This window comes from Rhipicephalus sanguineus, chromosome 11 (assembly GCF_013339695.2).
Source record: "Rhipicephalus sanguineus isolate Rsan-2018 chromosome 11, BIME_Rsan_1.4, whole genome shotgun sequence".
Taxonomy (NCBI): Eukaryota; Metazoa; Arthropoda; class Arachnida; order Ixodida; family Ixodidae; genus Rhipicephalus; species Rhipicephalus sanguineus.
Window position 1 is genome coordinate 60,995,906 of NC_051186.1, and position 18,295 is coordinate 61,014,200.

At 46.1% G+C, this 18,295-nt stretch overlaps 1 protein-coding gene across 1 annotated transcript; it reads left to right on the plus strand.

Annotated features, from left to right (window-relative positions):
• Window positions 1-1,632: 1,632 nt before the first annotated feature.
• LOC119375075 (tissue factor pathway inhibitor 2-like) lies at window positions 1,633-17,505 on the plus strand. The gene is made up of 5 exons (XM_037645272.1): window positions 1,633-1,741; window positions 10,134-10,346; window positions 12,260-12,442; window positions 15,320-15,499; window positions 17,483-17,505. The coding sequence occupies exons 1-5, from the start codon at window positions 1,684-1,686 to the stop codon at window positions 17,503-17,505; spliced, it is 657 nt and encodes a 218-aa protein (XP_037501200.1). The 5' UTR covers window positions 1,633-1,683.
• Window positions 17,506-18,295: the final 790 nt, after the last annotated feature.

Consider the following 18,295-nt stretch of genomic DNA (forward strand, 5'->3'; position numbering starts at 1 on the left):
TTCTATGTATTTTTTTTCGAAAAACGACAGTCTGAACATTCCCAATCTGCGATATAATATTGACCCTGGAAGCTTCACAATTAGCGAAAATATTCGTCCCTCAAGAGGTTAACGCGCACATGTATCTTAGTAAATGGGAGCTCTTTTGCACTACGGCCCCATGAAAATGCGGACGTGGTGGCTGGGAATCGAACCCGTGTCCTTGAGGTTAGCTGTGTGACTTGTGTGACTCTGTACACTGTTTGGCTTGTACTCGCCGGAGGTATATGGCAAGCCTCTGTAACCCATTGCCTGAGGGCGCGGCTGTTGGTCAAGGCTCGCACGAATGCAGCAGACTACTCTGTCTCCGGTGTGCATCCAAGGAAGGTTTCCATCTGTTCGCGCCTAGCGAACGGAACCATGCTGATGTGGCTGGGTGATTCTGGTAAGCACCTGCAATCCAACTACTTGGAGGTTTTAGCACGGGTTCACACTCCTTGTGAGAGAGTCTTACTACTTGGCTGTATGGCTGGGGGAGCTTGCGTACCTCTGTAATGCAGCTTAGCGGCAGCCGCAGCCCAGGCGTCGGTCCTCGTAGGCTGGTCCAGTGTTATGTCCAGCTCCATTCACGCTCAGAGGTGCCTGAATGGTGCGGGTGGTTGGGCGCCCGTGTAATCCACCTTAATAGGAGCCGTGGCCTCTTAACATAGCTCTCCCGACCTCCTCGAGGTACGTCACGGGCAACGTGTACTTTCCTTAGAATATTGCTGGTGCCTGGCGTCGGAGAGCATCAGCGCCGGGTTGGAGGGCGCAGGTTGGCGGTCAATGACTTGTTGGCCAGCTCTCCTTCCTCATGGCGAGCATGTCGTGGAGTGTGGTGGCAAAACGTTTGCACGTTCAACACCTTCGGGTGTGCTCATTTAGGTTCCCGGTAGCTGCCTTTGGCACGCCGGCGCCCAATCTCACGGGTTCCGTCCGTGTGCATCGTGCCCCAGATGCCAACGCACCTCCGTTGATCCGGGGAAAAGGGACGGAATAAAGCTACGACTTTAGTAAGTCACTTTCCCCCTAAAGGAGGAAGATCCGTATAGCTGCGCGGCTCTTTACCTGCTAAGTTCGCAGAGTGTGCGTCATCAGACGACGCGTGAGCGTTATCAGGAATTGCGAACACAAAACGCGCAAAGAGGGATGTCGCTCCGGCTGCGCAAGAATGTCCTGCTTCTACCTAACGACACGCACTCCCTTGTTGACTGCCACAGATCTTGTGACTCTACTTTGCAAATCAACAATACTCCTATGAAAGGCTGTGAAGTATTATCTCACAAATTTGTATTATATTTACGACTAGTTATCATGCAGTACGTCCTCGCTTCCGAAGGAGCATCAACTCTTTAAATGCGACGAACGCTGGAAGCTTATATACGGTCGCGCGAAATTGCCATCTGTGCATACGTGGACGCAATAAAAGTGAAACGGACCAAGCAAATGTCGCTTGGATTTACTTTTGTTCTTTTCTGCAGCCTTACGTATCGCAGTACTGAGTCAGACAATATAGCTAAACGTTCTCTTTTTCTCAGCCAGGTCGTGATTTCGAACAATAGGTAATAAGAATAGCTGCTTTGAACGCTGCTTACATTGTTATCACGCTTTCCTTGGAAAAAGTACGAACTTGTTATAGGATCAGTTAGAAACGGTCACCTAGCAATGCGGTCTTTATACAGCAGCTGCCTTTTCCTTGTCTTGTCCGTTTGCGGCGTTAATGGTAGGTGATAATTCGTTACTTCCTAGAAAATTCACATCTATGCGTGTGTTTTTTCTTGTTAATAAACTCGCGGACGCTTGCTTCATTCCGGATAATGAAGACCTCGAAGCTGACGCTAAAAGACGAGTTCACATGGTGCAATTCTGCTCGTATAATTGACATTTTGTGGACACTAAAGTAGTATACCTCTGAACCTATTTGACGGTGCTTGATAGCCTTTAGGGCAGGCTGAAGTCCAAACGAAATTGCTTACGCTTTCTCAGGCCAGTTTTCTTCCGTTTATACTGATATGAGCCTACGTGCGCAGTTGTATAATACTTTAAGCCGTACGACGCAGTCATTCCACCTGTTACCACCTACACCAAGTGAAGTGTTTTCCGCGATTGCTAATCCTAAATATACGTGGCTTGACTTGATTGAAACTTCTGTGAGGCACTGAAAAGTTGTTGCAAAGTTAGTCTGCGACACGCTTTGTAATGTTACAAATCTTACATTTAGGCAAGATTCTGTTTTCTTCTCATTTAAAAAGACGCTCGGAATATTGCTGTTCTTTAAAAAAAAAAACAAGGTGACAATCATTTAGTAAATGCCGACTACTTGTGGTTCTTTTCTAGTTTATATACCCTTGAAATATTTATTTGCTAGAAATGTCAGTAACTACTTATCAATGTCTAAGTCGATATACAACAACCACTAATCCAGACGCACTGTCCCTGACTGTTACCACAAAAAAATATTAGTGATTCAGGCAATTAATTGGGATCTGTTTTAGACGTCCCTAGATGGTATAACCAATGAGTCTACGCTCGCTACCTTGCAAAAGTTACTTGGCCGGCATTACACAATACAGTAGCAAATACCTACTCCGGAACAACATGCATTAACCAGGGTGCAACACAGGGCTTAGTTCTAGGTCCTTTGCTTTTATTTCCTATATTAAGGATCTCCCGGCTTCTTTTAACTCCTCCAATTACGACTATCATTTTTGTACGCGTATCACACAACTGTATATTCATCTCATAAAAAATTTACTGTTCTTACAATAAATATAAATACTGCATTGGATAACATCATTATTCGGTGTCGCTGCAATTACATAGTTCATACGTCTTCAAGAAACATTCGCCAGATCCCTCGTACCTTAGGAATCTATGTAATGCGAAGCATGCGGCGGGAAGGTGACTGTGGCGTAGTTTTTTTACATTTCGCGAGACGTTACGAAATGACGCTAAAGATAGGCGCGAATGTTGTACGCAAACACACAGGTTGAAGGGTCGCACTTGTGTTATATAGCCAGTTGTTTACAGCTGCCTACCGATGCCAACTTCAACATAGCTATTTTGTAGTGCTCATGCTTGTCCGTTATGATGGAGTACGCACACACGTTTCATGGGCCCGTGTGTATGTGTGGAAGGGGTTCTAGACAGTTCTCACGTAGATCGCGGCGAGCGCAATGTCCTTGTTATTGTGACGGTTGTGCGCAACGCAGACCTCGTCGATTCCACTGCTTGTCTGTGTGTGTTTGGTGTCTGGCGACCGTCGAAGTGGGATGCGGTCTACGTTGAAGTTGCGCATCGCCGATATGTGCCTACGCCGCCGCAGCTGCAATGAAGCCGCTTGCTGTGGACGACTCATTGCAATCCCGTGATTGCAGTGGGCTCATCGCTCCAGGTTTCAGAAATTGCTAACACGGTCATTTCTTCAATGTAAACATTTCGACAGAAATCTGTCTGGCTGGGTGGAATATTTAGAAGGTTAATATGGCTCCAGCCAAGTTTAAGAGAGCCCGACATTTCGGGACCGATTCGGCCCCTTCCTCACGGGGTGACTGGTTTGGTCATGGAAGCTTCTCCCCGACTTGTTCCACCGCGGCTCCGGATTTCCCTTTCCCTCACGTTTCGGAGGCCGTGAACGTAAACCGAGCGCATTGTTCCCAGGGACCGGTTCACATTTGCCGGCGTGTTTTGAATGTGCCACGATCGAGCAAGAGCCTCCTTCCCAGATTCCTTTCTGTTTCCAGAACAGAAGCGCCGTCGAAGTGGATCTTATGGTCGTGCTTTTCACAGTGCTCTGCAAGAGCGCTGCGTTGCATTTCCATCTTCCTGACGTCGTTCTTATGTTGGCGCATTCTTTCTCGGAAGCACTTGCTCTCGCCTATGTAGCTAGCTGGGCATTGCGAACACGGCACCTTGTAAACTACGCCCTGGTGTTGTTCCCTCGAGGGTCGATCCTTCGGCCGCGGTAGCAGGCGGGTGAGCGTCTACTCTGGCTTGTGTATCACCGTGACCCCCTCTTTTCTGAGAATCCTGGCGAGCTCTTCACTGATGCCCGGCACATATGGTATGACAATGCGCTGGACTGGCTTCTTGGATTCCGTTGTGGCCGGTGGGGTGGCCAGGGAGGGGGGAGGGGGGTCGCGTAGCGTGTCTTTCGGCCCACGGCGCAACACTCGGCGAATGAAAGCTTTGGTGTATCCGTTCTTTAGCAGCTCGGCGACGACCCTCTCCTCTTCTCTCTTTCTCTCCCCCTCCGACGTACAGATTGTTCTTGCACGTGAAACGAGCGCCAAAACTACCGAAGCTTTGTGGGCAGTCGGATGACAGGACGTGAAATGCAAATACCTGCCGGTGTGCGTTGGCTTTCTGTACACCGAGAAGGTCATGCGCTCGCCCTGCCGCCCGACTGCCACATTCAGAAACGGAAGCGTCCCGTCTCGCTCTCGCTCCACCGTGAGCTGTATCGCCTGGTCGACGGAATTCAGATGTTGGAGGAAGCTGCCTACGGCTGACTTCTTTATGACGCAGAAGCAGTCATCCACGTACCTCAAAAACACTTTCGGCTTGTCAATAAAGGAGCCTAGTGCCGTTTCTTCAATGTGCTCCATTGTGAGGTTCGCAGCTGTAACGGAGATCGCCGCCCCCATCGCGGTCCCGCTGGCTTGTCTGTAGAAGATCCTGTCGACGCTGAAGTATGTCCCCTTGAGGCAATACTCCAGTAGACGACACAGTTCGTCGATGCTTAGGCAGCTTCTTCCGCTCAAGAGTTTATCATCCTTCAAAGCTGCTCGTGCGCAGGACACTGCTAGCGCTATGGGCACACTGGTGAACAGAGACACGACGTCGAACGAAACGATGCACTCATCACTGCTCACAGTCACATCTTTCATGCGCTCCACGAAGTGGCTGGCGTTGCGTATGTGAGTTGGTGTTTTTCCCACGAGCGGCGCCAGAGTCCGGTGGAGATACTTGGACAGCGCACGGAGTGGAGAAGATGTAAAATCCACGATAGGACGGAGCGGGACAGTGGACTTGTGGATCTTGGGAAGCCCGTAAAATCCTGGTGCAGAGCCGTTCCGGCAGATAAGCTGGAGGTAGGTGGTTCTTGCCTCCGGGTGCCTCTTAAAGATATCCGCCAGGAGCTTGTTCAGTTCCCTTTGGACTCTTGGTGTGGGGTCTTTCGCCAGCGTTTCATAGGCCGGGCTGTGAAGGAGATCACGCACTTTGTCGCTGTACGCCTCCCTATCGAGCACGACCATTGCGTTGCCCTTGTCGGCTGGGAGGATGACAATGTTCTCATCATTCCGGAGTGAACGGATCGCATTATTCTCCTCCCTCGACATGTGCTCACGGCGCTTTCCTATTTTTGATAGTACACCGATGGCCTTGAGACGGACATTTTCTCGAATGCTGTTGTCGAGTCGTCTTCTGCCTTCCTCCGTAGCCGCAATGATCCTTGGTAGTGACGGATGCGCCGTGTTCACGTTGAAGTTGTGTCCCTTGGCCAGCACGCTATGCTCGGTAGGGGAGAGTTGTCTGGAGGACAGGTTGACGACGAAATTATCGTTGTCATGTCCGCGGTGGGGTTTTTCTCCTTGAAGTGTCGTGAGCTTGCTTTTGTGGGCCGCTTGCTGCTTCCGAGCTGTTGTTGCAGCCACATTTCGAGCGAATTCCTCCAAAGACGGAAACACGTCGGGCAGTCGATGTTGAAGCTGCCGTCGGAGGAAAAACAGGTCTAATTCCTTCTTCCTGATCACGCTGTGGCATTTAGCAGGTGCTGTTCGGCTTTTGCGATGATGTCTAGCTTGTGCGCTGTTTAAGAACGAATGTATGCTAGCTCTACCACTTTTCGATCTGCGAACCTTACATTGCGATGCCACTTCGATCACCTCAACCAGCAAACTGCATTTGGTATCCGCGATTTATCCAAAGCTCGTCTTTCATTTTTCTCGTGAGGCTTTCCTAACGTCGTATTTTGATTTCATCCATAGTCACAATAATTAGGGTACTGTTTCACGGGGCTACCCGTAAGCTTGTCCATTGTCATGGAGTGGATTCGATATGTACAAAATCAGTGAATCCACATTATCTCTTCTAGTTCTGCGTATTCCAATGTATCTGTGTTACTATGCTTGCACAATATCTAGTCTGTTAATTATTTGTTCCACATTAGAATGCTCGTAATAATCCACACGGTCAATCATAATACTTTTACGTTTCAGCTCATAGCAATTGAGCTCTTGCAGAATAAAAATGTTACCAGGTTAGCGGCTAATAAGAATTTCCTTTCATCCATGCTTCATACCAATTGCAACGAAATAAAACATATGCTTTCAATGAACGTTTAATTTGGAATAACTTACCTTCATCTATTAAATCTTGCACTCTCCTTGACATCTTTAAAGAAAGTTCACTGACGATTACCATACTGCCCAGTGCTAATTCTGAGCGCAGCTGTTCAGGGGTTTTGGTTTTGCGATAAGTTGAGACAACCAATCTGAGAGAGACATGTATGTATGTACAGTTGCATACCACTATTTCATCGCATTGAGCTTCTTCACATCCAGATGCCTCAGTGCCTGCGTGTAGTTCATGTCGCCCTTCAGTTTTACAATTCCAAGCACTGCCCGGTTCAGATTGAACATACATCGGTTGGCCTTATTCACCAACACGTAAGCGGCCCATGTGTACGTGTCAAGCACTGTCTGAAGCACGGTGTTAGAAGTATTATAGGTGGACCGACGGCGCCTCCGGAAGCGGCGAACTTCTGTCCCCGGTTTGTGGCGTCTTGTTCACAGGGCCCTAGATGGCGCTACACTACTGGTGGCTCAAGAGCGGTATCAGGCGTGGTCGCTTCGGAGCCGCGACCGCCCCTCGAAATGAATAAAAAACTGCGCGTTCGCGCTATAACGAGTGCAAAAATAAATAAATAAATAATAGCTTCGAATAAATCGAAATTTGGACGATACAGCCGCTACCTGTTGAATACGTTGAATTTGCCGCCGCGAAGGTTGTCGGTGGCAAATTCAACATATGCTTTCCTCATTCGGACAATTAAAGATATGACAGTGACGTCACGCTGAAATATGACAAATATTAGTTCTATTTGTAGAAGTATAGTTTAGATAGTTAGAAAAAATACCGCATTAGCCGTAGCATTACAACAGAAAATGCACACCGTCTTTGCTGTCGCGAACATTCGAAGTAATTTGCGTTCGTTGATCGCGGATAAAAAAATGTGTCACGAATGCGGCTTTTTAGCTGGTCGTGCATAAAATACTGAATTTTAGCGAATGCCAGCAGCTAAGTTTGAGGCACCGACGAAGGATATGAAAAAGCATCCTGGTTTGGCACTGCGAGAAGGGGAGACATTATGAATGGTGGATATATGCTTCCGATTCTTCTCTGTTGCCAACTGAGGAATATATTTCACTGTTTATGTCTCGTATAGTCACCCGAAGACAGCGTATATATATATATATACTTCGTCTTTCAAGGAACACGTCGATCGCGGTGTGCGGAGTCTTTACGAGCGTAGCCAGTCAACCGCGATGGAACACCGGTTACGGTACTCGGCTGCTGACCGAAGTTCCCTAGTTCGATCCCAGCCGCGGCGGTCGCATTTTTATGGAGGCGGCATGCTAGAGACCCGTGTACTCTACGATGTCAGTGTATGTTAAATAACACCACATCGCCGAAATTTGTGGAGCTCTGCTACGGCGTGCCTCATAATCATAACGTGGTTTCAGCACGTAAAACCCCAGATATTCTCATTGTTAACAAGCGTAGCTTTCGCACGCAGAGAGAAAGACTGCACACGCACGTAGGTGTTAAAAAAACGGGCCAACTCACGGCGTGGATGAACTCAAGACGATGAACTCAAAAGGAACTCAATACTTCGTCGGCACGGCGTCATTAGCCAGAGCCGCCTTTCGTGATGTGCTCACAAGAACGTGCCCTTTGTACACTGCTTCCCACGTCTTCGTTATGTACCTCGGCTCGAAGTGCTTCTCGCACACGTAATCAGTCGACTGCAGCACGAGGTCCTTGCGCGGAATCGCATGGCGCCAAACATTCAGGCGTTCCGCATCTCGGGGTGCAGAAAAATCGACTTTTCAGTGCAGGTCTTGTACACAGAGTTGCACCGCGGCACAAAACACTTTTTGCCCATTTCACGGCTTTCTCACTCGAATAGCATGACCTGCCATCGCACAAAAAGAATTAAACGAGGAAGCAATGTGGCGACAACTGCTTCGTCACCGTGGCTTTGTCGAAGAGAGGCCGGCGCGCGCCGCTGTGAGCCTCTTGACTGCTCCTGCCATCTCGCGGCGTGACGGCGCGGAGGAACCGAAGTTCGACGCAGCGAGCGCATGGCGCCGGTGCTGCGTCGTTCCACCTGTACTTCTAACACCGTGGTCTGAAGATCCATGTTTGAATTTAGGAGGGGCGCCACCCATCGGTTAAAGTAATTCACCCACCTTTGCTGCGCGGTGGTGGTGGTGGTAAAACATTTATTGGAAAAAACATGGCTGATTCCTCCGTCATGGGAATCGGCATAACACGAAAGTGAAACGTGTCTTCACAGAAGTATTGCTTATTGTTTAAAGATATATGAAAGCCTGTACAATGTCTATTGGTGTTTGGCAGCTCTAGCACCGTTTGACGTGGATGCATCCACGTTGACGCCCAGTGGCACATCTCCATCGCGAAGACTACCTCCCATGATCACGATTTCACCGTTGTGGTAGCTGAAGCTTTTTATATATACCTGGACACAGCGTATCGTAAATACCACGCAAAGATGACATCAACACGCACATAAAGAACATTGGCACTCGATGTGCACCTGGTGCGATCTTTGCTTCTGCCGCGAACACTACGTCTGTTAGCGACACTTCTCGCCGAAAATGACGCCTGCATTTCGGTTACGTCGAAATGCGGCCGCCGTGGCTGAGAATCGAATCCACGCCGTCCATCTTAGCAGCAAACACAAACCAGGCTCCTATCTCCGTGTTGAATCTGCTGCACAGAGAAGAATAACAATTGTTGCATACGGCTATTTGTTTATTTAAAAGCATCTGTAAAACGTCGTTTCAAAACGCAATATGGATCACTACATTTAGCACAAATTGCAATTTCATTTGATATTACTGAAGAAAAATGTCCGGAACAGTGCACATGCGCCCTCGAAGTTCGTTCCGCAGAAAGCTATGACGAGCATAACCTCTTCGCGACCTATATCTACGTTTGTGGACAGGATTTGTTAAGCTGATTTAACTAAGAATAACACTCAACAATTACTACTCAATGCCACTGAAAACTAGCGCCTTTGTCGCCCTGAGTGTCATTTACATTTACTCCAATGGTGAACAGCAGGCGTCAACATTAATGAGTAGTGTGCAAGTAAAACACAACGGTGGTGGACAGATCGCGCAGCGCGCGGCTGCTTAGGCCTAGATTCTTAGAGTTTTTCCTATTAATATCTTGTTAGCGTGGGAGAGAGGGTCTCAGGACCTCCTCAGGGGCACCTAGGGCCACGCCACGTGTTTGTCGGTGTTTTCAATAAAGTTGTTGCCACTACCAAAAAGTAATGTGAACAATAGTTATGCTATTGGTCTTTAAGAATAATTAAAAAGTTTTTGAAGCACTGAATGCCGGAAATCGCACTGATAGGCGGCGTCTTTGACATATTTGACACTAAATCCCTTTTTGTGGACTCTCATTTTTATCAATTGAAAATGAAAGTTTTGCCGAAATGTTTTTCTTGTGCACTTGTGGTACCACGCGAAATAACTCTTTGAAAACGACCATTTTTGCGTACATATTCGTTCGGTATTAATAATATCTGGGGTTGAACGTCCCAAAACCATGATATGGTTATGAGAGATGCCTCCGTAGTGGAGGGCTCCGGAAATTTCGGCCACATGGAGTTCTTTAATGTGCACCTAAATCTATGTACACGGGCCTGAAACATCTTCGCCTCCATCGAAAACGCAGCCGCCGCGGCCGGGATTCGATCCCGCGACCTTCGGCTCAGCAGTCGAGCGCCATAACCACTAGACCACCGTGGCGGGGCATATTCGTTCGGTAGTGAACATGATAATGCATATTTACAGGTTTCCAGGTACTGGGTCAATTGACCCGAAAGCCTCCGCGCAGAATTCCTCTGTGCTGTTTAAAACCGCCATTTAATGCTACCTGTCAACCAATAACGTCTACATGGTACTTTGACCAGAAGGCGAGAGTCTGCCGGCAGATAAGTCCCGGACTGTGCAACCGAGGCAGCAACAGCTTTGCATCGCACGTAAAGTGTATGGAGGCGTGCAAGCGTGAGTGTACCTGCCGTACTATACTCTGGAGTTCTTTCGTTTTTAAATTATAAGCACTATTTTGCAAAGAAAAGTCATTTGGATCATCTTTATGCTTCTGTCTATCCACCTATGTAGCCACCTACGTCTAGGCACTCTTGTGGTCGCATCCTTAACTTCTTATATACCAAAACTGGCTTAGGTTTGTAACAAAACTTCACTTCGTAACTGAACACAAGAGACTCCATCTTGTTCTATCGAACTTCTTCTTTATTCTCTTCTCCCCCCTACCCCTTGTCTTGTTTCGACTCTTTCTTCTCCTTAGTGTAGGTCGCTCGGCTTGCTTCGAGGTTGATATGAGTGTACGACGAACATCACTGGCAGGTCATGACATAAGCAATATGTCAAGCTTGTCGCGTACATAAAGAAACTCTTTCGCCACAGCCACCTGTGGCACAAACCCGCATACCACAGTATGGTGTGCGTGTATGCGCCACAAGTGATGCACAGTCTATAAAGACCCATGGAAGAGAAAATTGAAAATAAACATTTTACAAGAGACTTGCGTGAATTAAACAACAGGCATAAATATAGTTTTTATAGTTCGCGATTTTAATGTAGCACACACACGCTGAAAAACACGCCGCAGTAACGCAGCGAGCGACCACGCAGCGGAGGTCGTGAATTAACCTATTATATAAACGGTTGCCTAACGTCAATTTTGGTGGCAGTTTGACAGTCCGCTCTAGAGAAACATGATAAATTTTATAAATGTACTTCTATGACTCAACGTTGCTCGTCCCCGCTGGAATACGCTTACGAATGCCATTAATACTACGTATCAATAGAAGGAACGCCGGTACTGTTTATACGCCGGTATTCCAGATAACTTAATCTTCCACTGGGGTTCCCACGAAGCTCGTAACGGCACGCCATCTCGCTGAAGCGATGCGAAGAACAATTTGAGAGTTTAGCCGAGGAGCAGAGAGGCGGCGGCACCGGTCCACTGGTTGTCGCTCGGAGGGCACGATGTTCACGCGCAGCTTTTGCCACTCGGGTCACGTGATATTTTTGGTACCACAGGCGTTGTTACCGACGGCGGACTCCGGTTAGCGGTCACATTCCGCTTCTCATTAGCCACTTAAAGGGACACTTATGTTAAACAGCGAATTCGTTTAAATTAATGAATTGTACTCTGAGAACTCTAACGGCGTGAATTTCACCATCATTGGTTTATTAATAAAGGAGAAAATCAAGGTCAAAATTTCATTTTTAAACTTGGCGCCGAAATCTCCGCGCATGACCTCACGGCGTTCAAAGTGTATTTGTCACAATTTTGCGACATAGCCTGAACTCAGTTTCCTGAAACTTGGTTTGCAAATGTTCTGGCCCCCTTAGAGGCCAACATAGGCAATGTGCGCAGGGTTCATTTTTACCCATCGGGGGGGGGAACGAAGGTTCATCGCAGCACCCCCCCCCCACCCTACTAAGTCAATATATGGGGTAGATTTTGCGCCCCCCCCCCTTCTTAGATGACTAGAAGAGTCAATGTAAGGGGCAGATTTTACGCCCCCCTCTTAGGTGAAGCGTGGTGATTTTGATACCGTGAAAAACAGATTTGCTAATACGAGAAAAATCATTTTTCTCTTTGGAGTCGCTTTAACGCTTTCGCCTGAATAAGACGACATTGTATATTGTAAAAGAACCATTCAACCAAGAAACACTCTATAACAGGAAAGACCATGAGCACCACGCTTGTGCGTTATTCAGTCTTCGTTTTCGTGTTGTGTTGCACGCAATAACTACCAGCCCACTCGTCAGCATTGTCATGCGCATCATTTGTCTAATTTATTTAGATGTATACTATGCATTTTAAAATTCGATCCTAGGCATGAAAAATTGCGGTGGTTCAAGCAAGACTTTTTTTTTTCCAGCACCTACTAAGGTGATGCTGGGCCAATGTCTGAAACCAGCGGTTCTCGTTCGCTGCAGTGCGCTACGCCACGCTTGGTACTATGACTTCCCATCGAGGTCGTGTAAAATGTTCAGCTACTTGAACTGCGGCGCTACTTGCAACGTCTTTCTGACCGAACTGAAGTGTCAGTGGACGTGCAATCGTGAGTATAAAATTGGTTCTAACGATTCCGTGGTGATGAAAGTATGTGAAGCTTTTCAAGTAAAGAAGCCCTTGAACAGATGCGATCTGCCATCACGGAGTTGCGATGATCATGGTTGTGCTGCTGAGTTGGCGCAACACCAGCAACCTCAAAGAAGAACGTAATACGACCAGAATTTACGCACTAAGGAAGTTTGGCGGTTCAGTTATGCTCGTCATACACATAAAAAGTAGTAAATATGCTCGCATACACAAATATATGGTAACAATGAAGCAAGCGTTGAAGAAAATAAATGCGCACATTACAAACAAAGCATGCGCCTAAGAGGCAAAGCGGAAGGTAATCTTATTTCCCAAGGCATTGCTTTCATAGCTCCTCGATCTAGAACTGTAGGTGTGCACACCTGTATGCGCTAAACCGCTCGATCATGAAAAATGCTTTCATGCACATTCCCGCTTTCCTTTTGAAGCATAGGTAGATTTACTTGTTATATTAAACATTTGACAACACAAGCGTCGTGATCTGTGCTGTTGGCTACCTTTTCGTTTATCTTGCCATTGGCACACTTGAGTTATGAGCACTTCTTTCTTTTTTTTCTTTTTTTTTTGCAAACATCTGCGGTAATCGGCCTGCATAAGCATTGTATCAGATCCGTATACTCCCATAAGTCACGTCGCGCAAGTTTTCAACGTACTTGTGCCGGTATATCACAAGAAACTTCTCGTGAATCACGCGAGTCGCGGTAAACCTTTTTCATAGCATCGCGGTGAAACTATAAGTACATTTTCTCTGTTCAAAGAACTGTTACTCGCCGAAAATTCTCGTGTTTTGACAATAATTTCTAGTTGCCTAAAATATCACTATAAAAGAACAAGCCACGGGACATGACATTAGTGGTATATGATAGTGTTTACTGCCCCTGTTTATTTTTACATCATGTTAACAGAAGTTACTTCGCACACTAACCTTGTAACTCAGTTACTAGGTAACTGAAATATTTGTAAAACAAATGTACAAATATCCCATTTCTAGGAGACCCAGGCCCATGTATTCTCTGGTAACAACATTACATTGGGCTGTTTCAAACCATCAAATTATAGCTAATGCTTGTGTGAGGCCTAGTATTACAAAAAGAAAACATACAGTCAGTCCATTGCAAATACCTTGCACAATTGAAAACCATGGCGTCAGCACAGGTTTCTTACCCTTTATTCAGAACTGATATTAAAACAATTCCATACCCACACATTGACGAACAAAAATTTTGTACAATTTGGTACGAAATGTCCCATTTGATCGCCACTTCGCCCCCACACGGTGGTCTAGTGGTTATGGCGTCGACTGCTGACCCGAAGGTCGCGGGATCAATCCCGGCTGCGGCGGCTGCATTTTCGATGGAGGCGAAAATGTTGAGGCCCGTGCACTTAGATTTAGGTGCACGTTAAAGAACCCCAGGTGGTCGAAATTTCCGGAGCCCTCCACTACGGCGTCTCTCATAATCATATCGTGGTTTTGGGACGTTAAACCCCAGATATTATTATTGATTTTGATCGCCACTTCGGACACAAGTTATGAATCAACTTTCAGGTGTACTTCAAAGCCACCTTTCGAAGCACTAATAAACAGCAATAAACATCACTAAGCGTCAAAAGCGCTGAAGCACTGAACAAGCAAATGAAGGAGCACTGAAGAACAACGCTAATGCAGATCCCAGTCATATGCTACATTGTAAAAGCGACCCTTTAGCGAAGCGGTTTATGAAGCGATTTTCAAGCCCGACCAATGCTCACAAGCATTGCTGGTTTTATCTCTTAAAGTAGCCATCTCACATAATTTTTTTATGGTTGTGCATCACAGAGGTTACAGCTACGTGCACTGCCATTCTTCATAAGCTGTGATGTCTACAAACTATGAAAACTCGAAGCTCAAAATAAAGACAAAGCAGCAACCAACGCAGTGGTGATGCACTGTGAGATAGCTTCTCGCAGACCAACATATTAAAACAACAGTGGCCATTAATGCACTGTGAGTTATAGCTCTTCTCCGCGAAGCAGAAAATCATCGTTTTGGTTAATACTTTGTTCATACTGAAAAACAAACTTAGTATTGACGCCACCTGACCGCCATTAGAATACAGGGTCCCATCTGAGCGTTCAGATCACGGCACACAGGCGTATTGCTGGCAATGCTTATTATGGAAACACGTTATAAAGACATATTATGTCTTTGGAAACAATTTTCGCTTCCGTTGCTCCTTATTTTCTCGCTCGTTGCTTCGAGCTTACACGTTAGTGTGTATTTCTCGGCTCCATATCGGCGGCTATCTTCCATTCAATATTTCTTCTCCGGAAGATTAAGCTTCATCTTCGGCACTCATTCGTTCCCGCCGTGAAATTACGAGAAAGACGGAGAGAGGTTCATTTTGACAGAAAAGCTGAGAGGTCAGCCTGAATCAATTTCCTGACCTGCTACTCAGCGACATATCATGCCACCAAAAAGCGAAATCTCCCAAAGTCGATAGTAGTGGAAAGTTACCCACTGATGACTGTAGCTCGCTCTGAACAAAAAATAGTTTTATTTAAAAACCTCCAATTACTTCACTATTATTTACATTTGCAATTACTTTCCTATTATTTTTACATTCCAGTATTTTTGAAAAGAGAGGAAGGAAAGAGTCCGACGAATTTGAAGATAATTACCGAAATAATTTCCTAACTCTAAATTGCTCTGATAAAACAAATAAACTTGAAAAACATGCCCTAATGGTTCGCTGTAAGGTGTAGTGATGGGCGAGAGTATAAACTTTCATTTCTCGTTTTTATATGATATTCAACCTTATTTCCCGTTGTGTAAATTTTGCTTTCATGATATTTCCAGCGAGAATGAAGCCCAAACCTCTCTGTAGCGCGGATCCGGAACCTGACCAGTGTATGCTCAAAAGAAGATACGTGTTCTTCGACTTTAGGCGTGATGTCTGTCTGGAGTTCCCGAAAAAGCGTTGTGGGAAAGGCCACAACAGCTTCGCCTCGTTTCAGCAGTGCTTTAATACATGCAGCTGTAAGTGTTTATTTCTGACCAGGCCCATGCCCTACTTACTTTCTTAAAAAATACCATGTACATTTTTCCTTTATGAGTGTTATTTGTTTTTTTTCTTACCTATTTTCTTTCCTTTTTCTTTATCTTCCTTTCCCCGTTTCCCCCTTGAGCAGGCAGGCGTTGTGCCCCTTTAGGTGGCAGTTGTCAGCCTGTTCCCTATTTCCTCTGTGTCTTCGTTTTCTATGTTCAAACCAAATAATAATAATATACGTAACGAGATAATGCTTACGGATGTTCATTGTCGTGATGGACTGTCAGTTACACAGAATTGAACTCGGTGCCCAGTGTCAGACAAGGAAGGTTGTGATTTCTGAACATTTCTGGATAAAGGAAACGTGAAGCCAGGCCCATCGAGCCCTACTTACTTTTCTTAAAAAATACCGATTTGGCCTCGCGCGTATAGACATTTTTCCTTGTGACCACTTATTCTTGTTTGTCGCTTGTTTTTGTCTTTATTTTCTTTACCCTTTTTCTTTCCCCCCCATCTTCCTTTCCCCAATGTTTCCCCCTTTTCCAAATGAGCAGGCAGGCGTTGTGCCCCTTTAGGTGGCAGTTGTCAGCCTGTTCCCTCCCTATTTCCTCTGTGTCTTCGTGTTTTCTATGTACTCAAACCAAATAATATAATATACGCTTGAACGAGATAATGCTTACGGATCGCGTTCATTGTCGTGATGGGTCAGGTTACACAGAGATTGAACTCGGTGCCTAGGTCAGACAAGGAAGGCTTTTTTTTTTATTTCTGAGGGAACTATTTCTGGATAAAGGAAATGTGTCAAAGCGAAACATTTTGTTCTAGTAAAAGACAAGCTAGCCATAAGAAGCCAGCCAACGTGCCCTTGAACTACTCAACGACCTGAACTTGAAGGTCGTCGCTGGGGACGTAAAAGGAGAAAATGGCTTCTGCTGGGACTATGCTACACAGCCAAGACAGGCAAGTGGACTTGACAAAGAGGCACGCGGAGCTGATAGGCACCTATGTAGTCCTGGCTTTCGCTGTTTTTCTAAGTTTGCTTAATTTCTTTTACTCTTATTTATTTATTTATTTATTTATTTCTTCGTCTCTCTTCTCTCTCTTTTTTCTATGTCTTTTGTTCATCTGTTTATTTCTGTCTATTCCTTTTCGCCCTCTATTTTCTTTCGCCTTCTTGCTCTTTCTACATTTCTACCTCTTCACCCCTTTCTTACTCTATTTCCTTCGCTCTCTTTCGTTGGTCTTCTCTCTTTCTATCTTTCTCCCTCGCTATTTATGTCTGTCTCAATTCTTTCTCTGCTACGCTTTACCTCCCCTCTTCTCCTTTCCCTCTTCCTCACAATCCCAACTCCGCTCCTCACGCTCACTTCACTCCCCCCCCCCTTGCTCCACAATAGTGTACCAGGCTATGCTATGGTGGGCTAGCGTGCTTGGATAGCCGAGTGTTTAAGACGCTTGCCTGCGGATCGAGGCTACGCGGGCTGAAATCCCGCATCGGGGAAATTCTTTTGGCAAGAATTCTTTCTCTCTCTTTCTTTAAATCTTTATTTCTTTCTGTCTCTCTGTTTCCTTCTTTCTCTCTCTCTCTGTATCGTTCTCTCACCCATTAGGGTTATTACAGGCCTCGCCGGAGAAATCGGCGCTGGTGTTCTGGGAGCGAACAGAATATGACGAAGACGAAGAAGAGGACCAAAAGAGCACGTGCCAGTTCACGATGATGATAGTTTTAGGTCACGACAGACATTTTACGTGGAGCTAGAGCACCTTACCTGTTAAAATCTTGAGAAAAGCCTTGGCTTGAAATTCACTTGCGAAATGCCGTCGCAAGGCCTGTTACAGTATTTAGATTTAAGCTTGTCCTTTTGTGATAAGTGCGTTGGAAGTGTCGCCATCATACTTCGACACATCTGCTTTCCTTCGATTCCGCCCATCCTAATTCCATAAATAAATGGTATTGCCTTTTCAACCCTCAGGTCTGCAAGAACAGGTCGTGTGACCATAAGATGCCAGAGATTGTTAAATCTCACATTTTGAGGCTAAAAGAAGCCAGATATCCTGTAGTGTGGTATTGTTAACCTGTGAGAAGCTTATGTGAGAGCCGAGGTGTACTTTTAAGGGTAAAGGCGCGGCACTAGCGAGAGAAAATGAGAAAATATGACCATTTTACAGGGTAATACGTTCACCAACAATCGCATAGGCTAAAAAAGACGAGGTCGCGTCATGGCATTCATGTGGTTTTCTCAGCCTATAATAAAGTAGGCGAATTCTGCCTCAGTGGTGCCAAAGCGAGTGGAAAAAGGCCCGACTGGTAAAGGATCAGGTCCTGTAAGCACGCTAATGTATTGTGTCATGTGCCATTAACGTCGTGTACAGCATCCCCTTACGTGTGGAAGTGCGTACAGTACATAGGTCAATCTGGGTGATGTGCAATCACGCGTCTCCTGGAGCACCAAATTTTCTGGGCGGCAATGCTTGCTCTACGCAGTTGGCAATGCTCGCTCCACGCAGTTGGCGGTGCGGGTGCCATGATTGCGGGTGCACCGCGAAATTTTTTCCGACAAAGGGTTTTTTTTTTCCGCCACCACGGTTATTGGACGCGTGGAATATTTGAGGCCTACAGAATACAGTGCGCAGGTGCGTAACTGCGTTAGTCAGCCCACAGTCGCCCTCCAGGATACATAAATTTCCTTTTTAGATTATACTTAATTGTTGACGACCCAGCGTTATTGTCATGAGCCTTGTCCTACCTAACCAAAAGTGATCGTCACGAGTTGCCTTGTTTTTGT

What these genes read in the sequence shown, in the direction of transcription:
- LOC119375075 (XM_037645272.1), top strand. Translation starts at nt 1,684, where the DNA reads ATGCGGTCTTTATACAGCAGCTGCCTTTTCCTTGTCTTGTCCGTTTGC. An exon ending in GTGTATGGAGGCGTGCAAGC is followed by an intron (nt 10,347 to 12,259) that starts GTGAGTGTACCT and finishes TTTTTTTTCCAG; the next exon opens with CACCTACTAAGGTGATGCTG. An exon ending in GTGTCAGTGGACGTGCAATC is followed by an intron (nt 12,443 to 15,319) that starts GTGAGTATAAAA and finishes TGATATTTCCAG; the next exon opens with CGAGAATGAAGCCCAAACCT.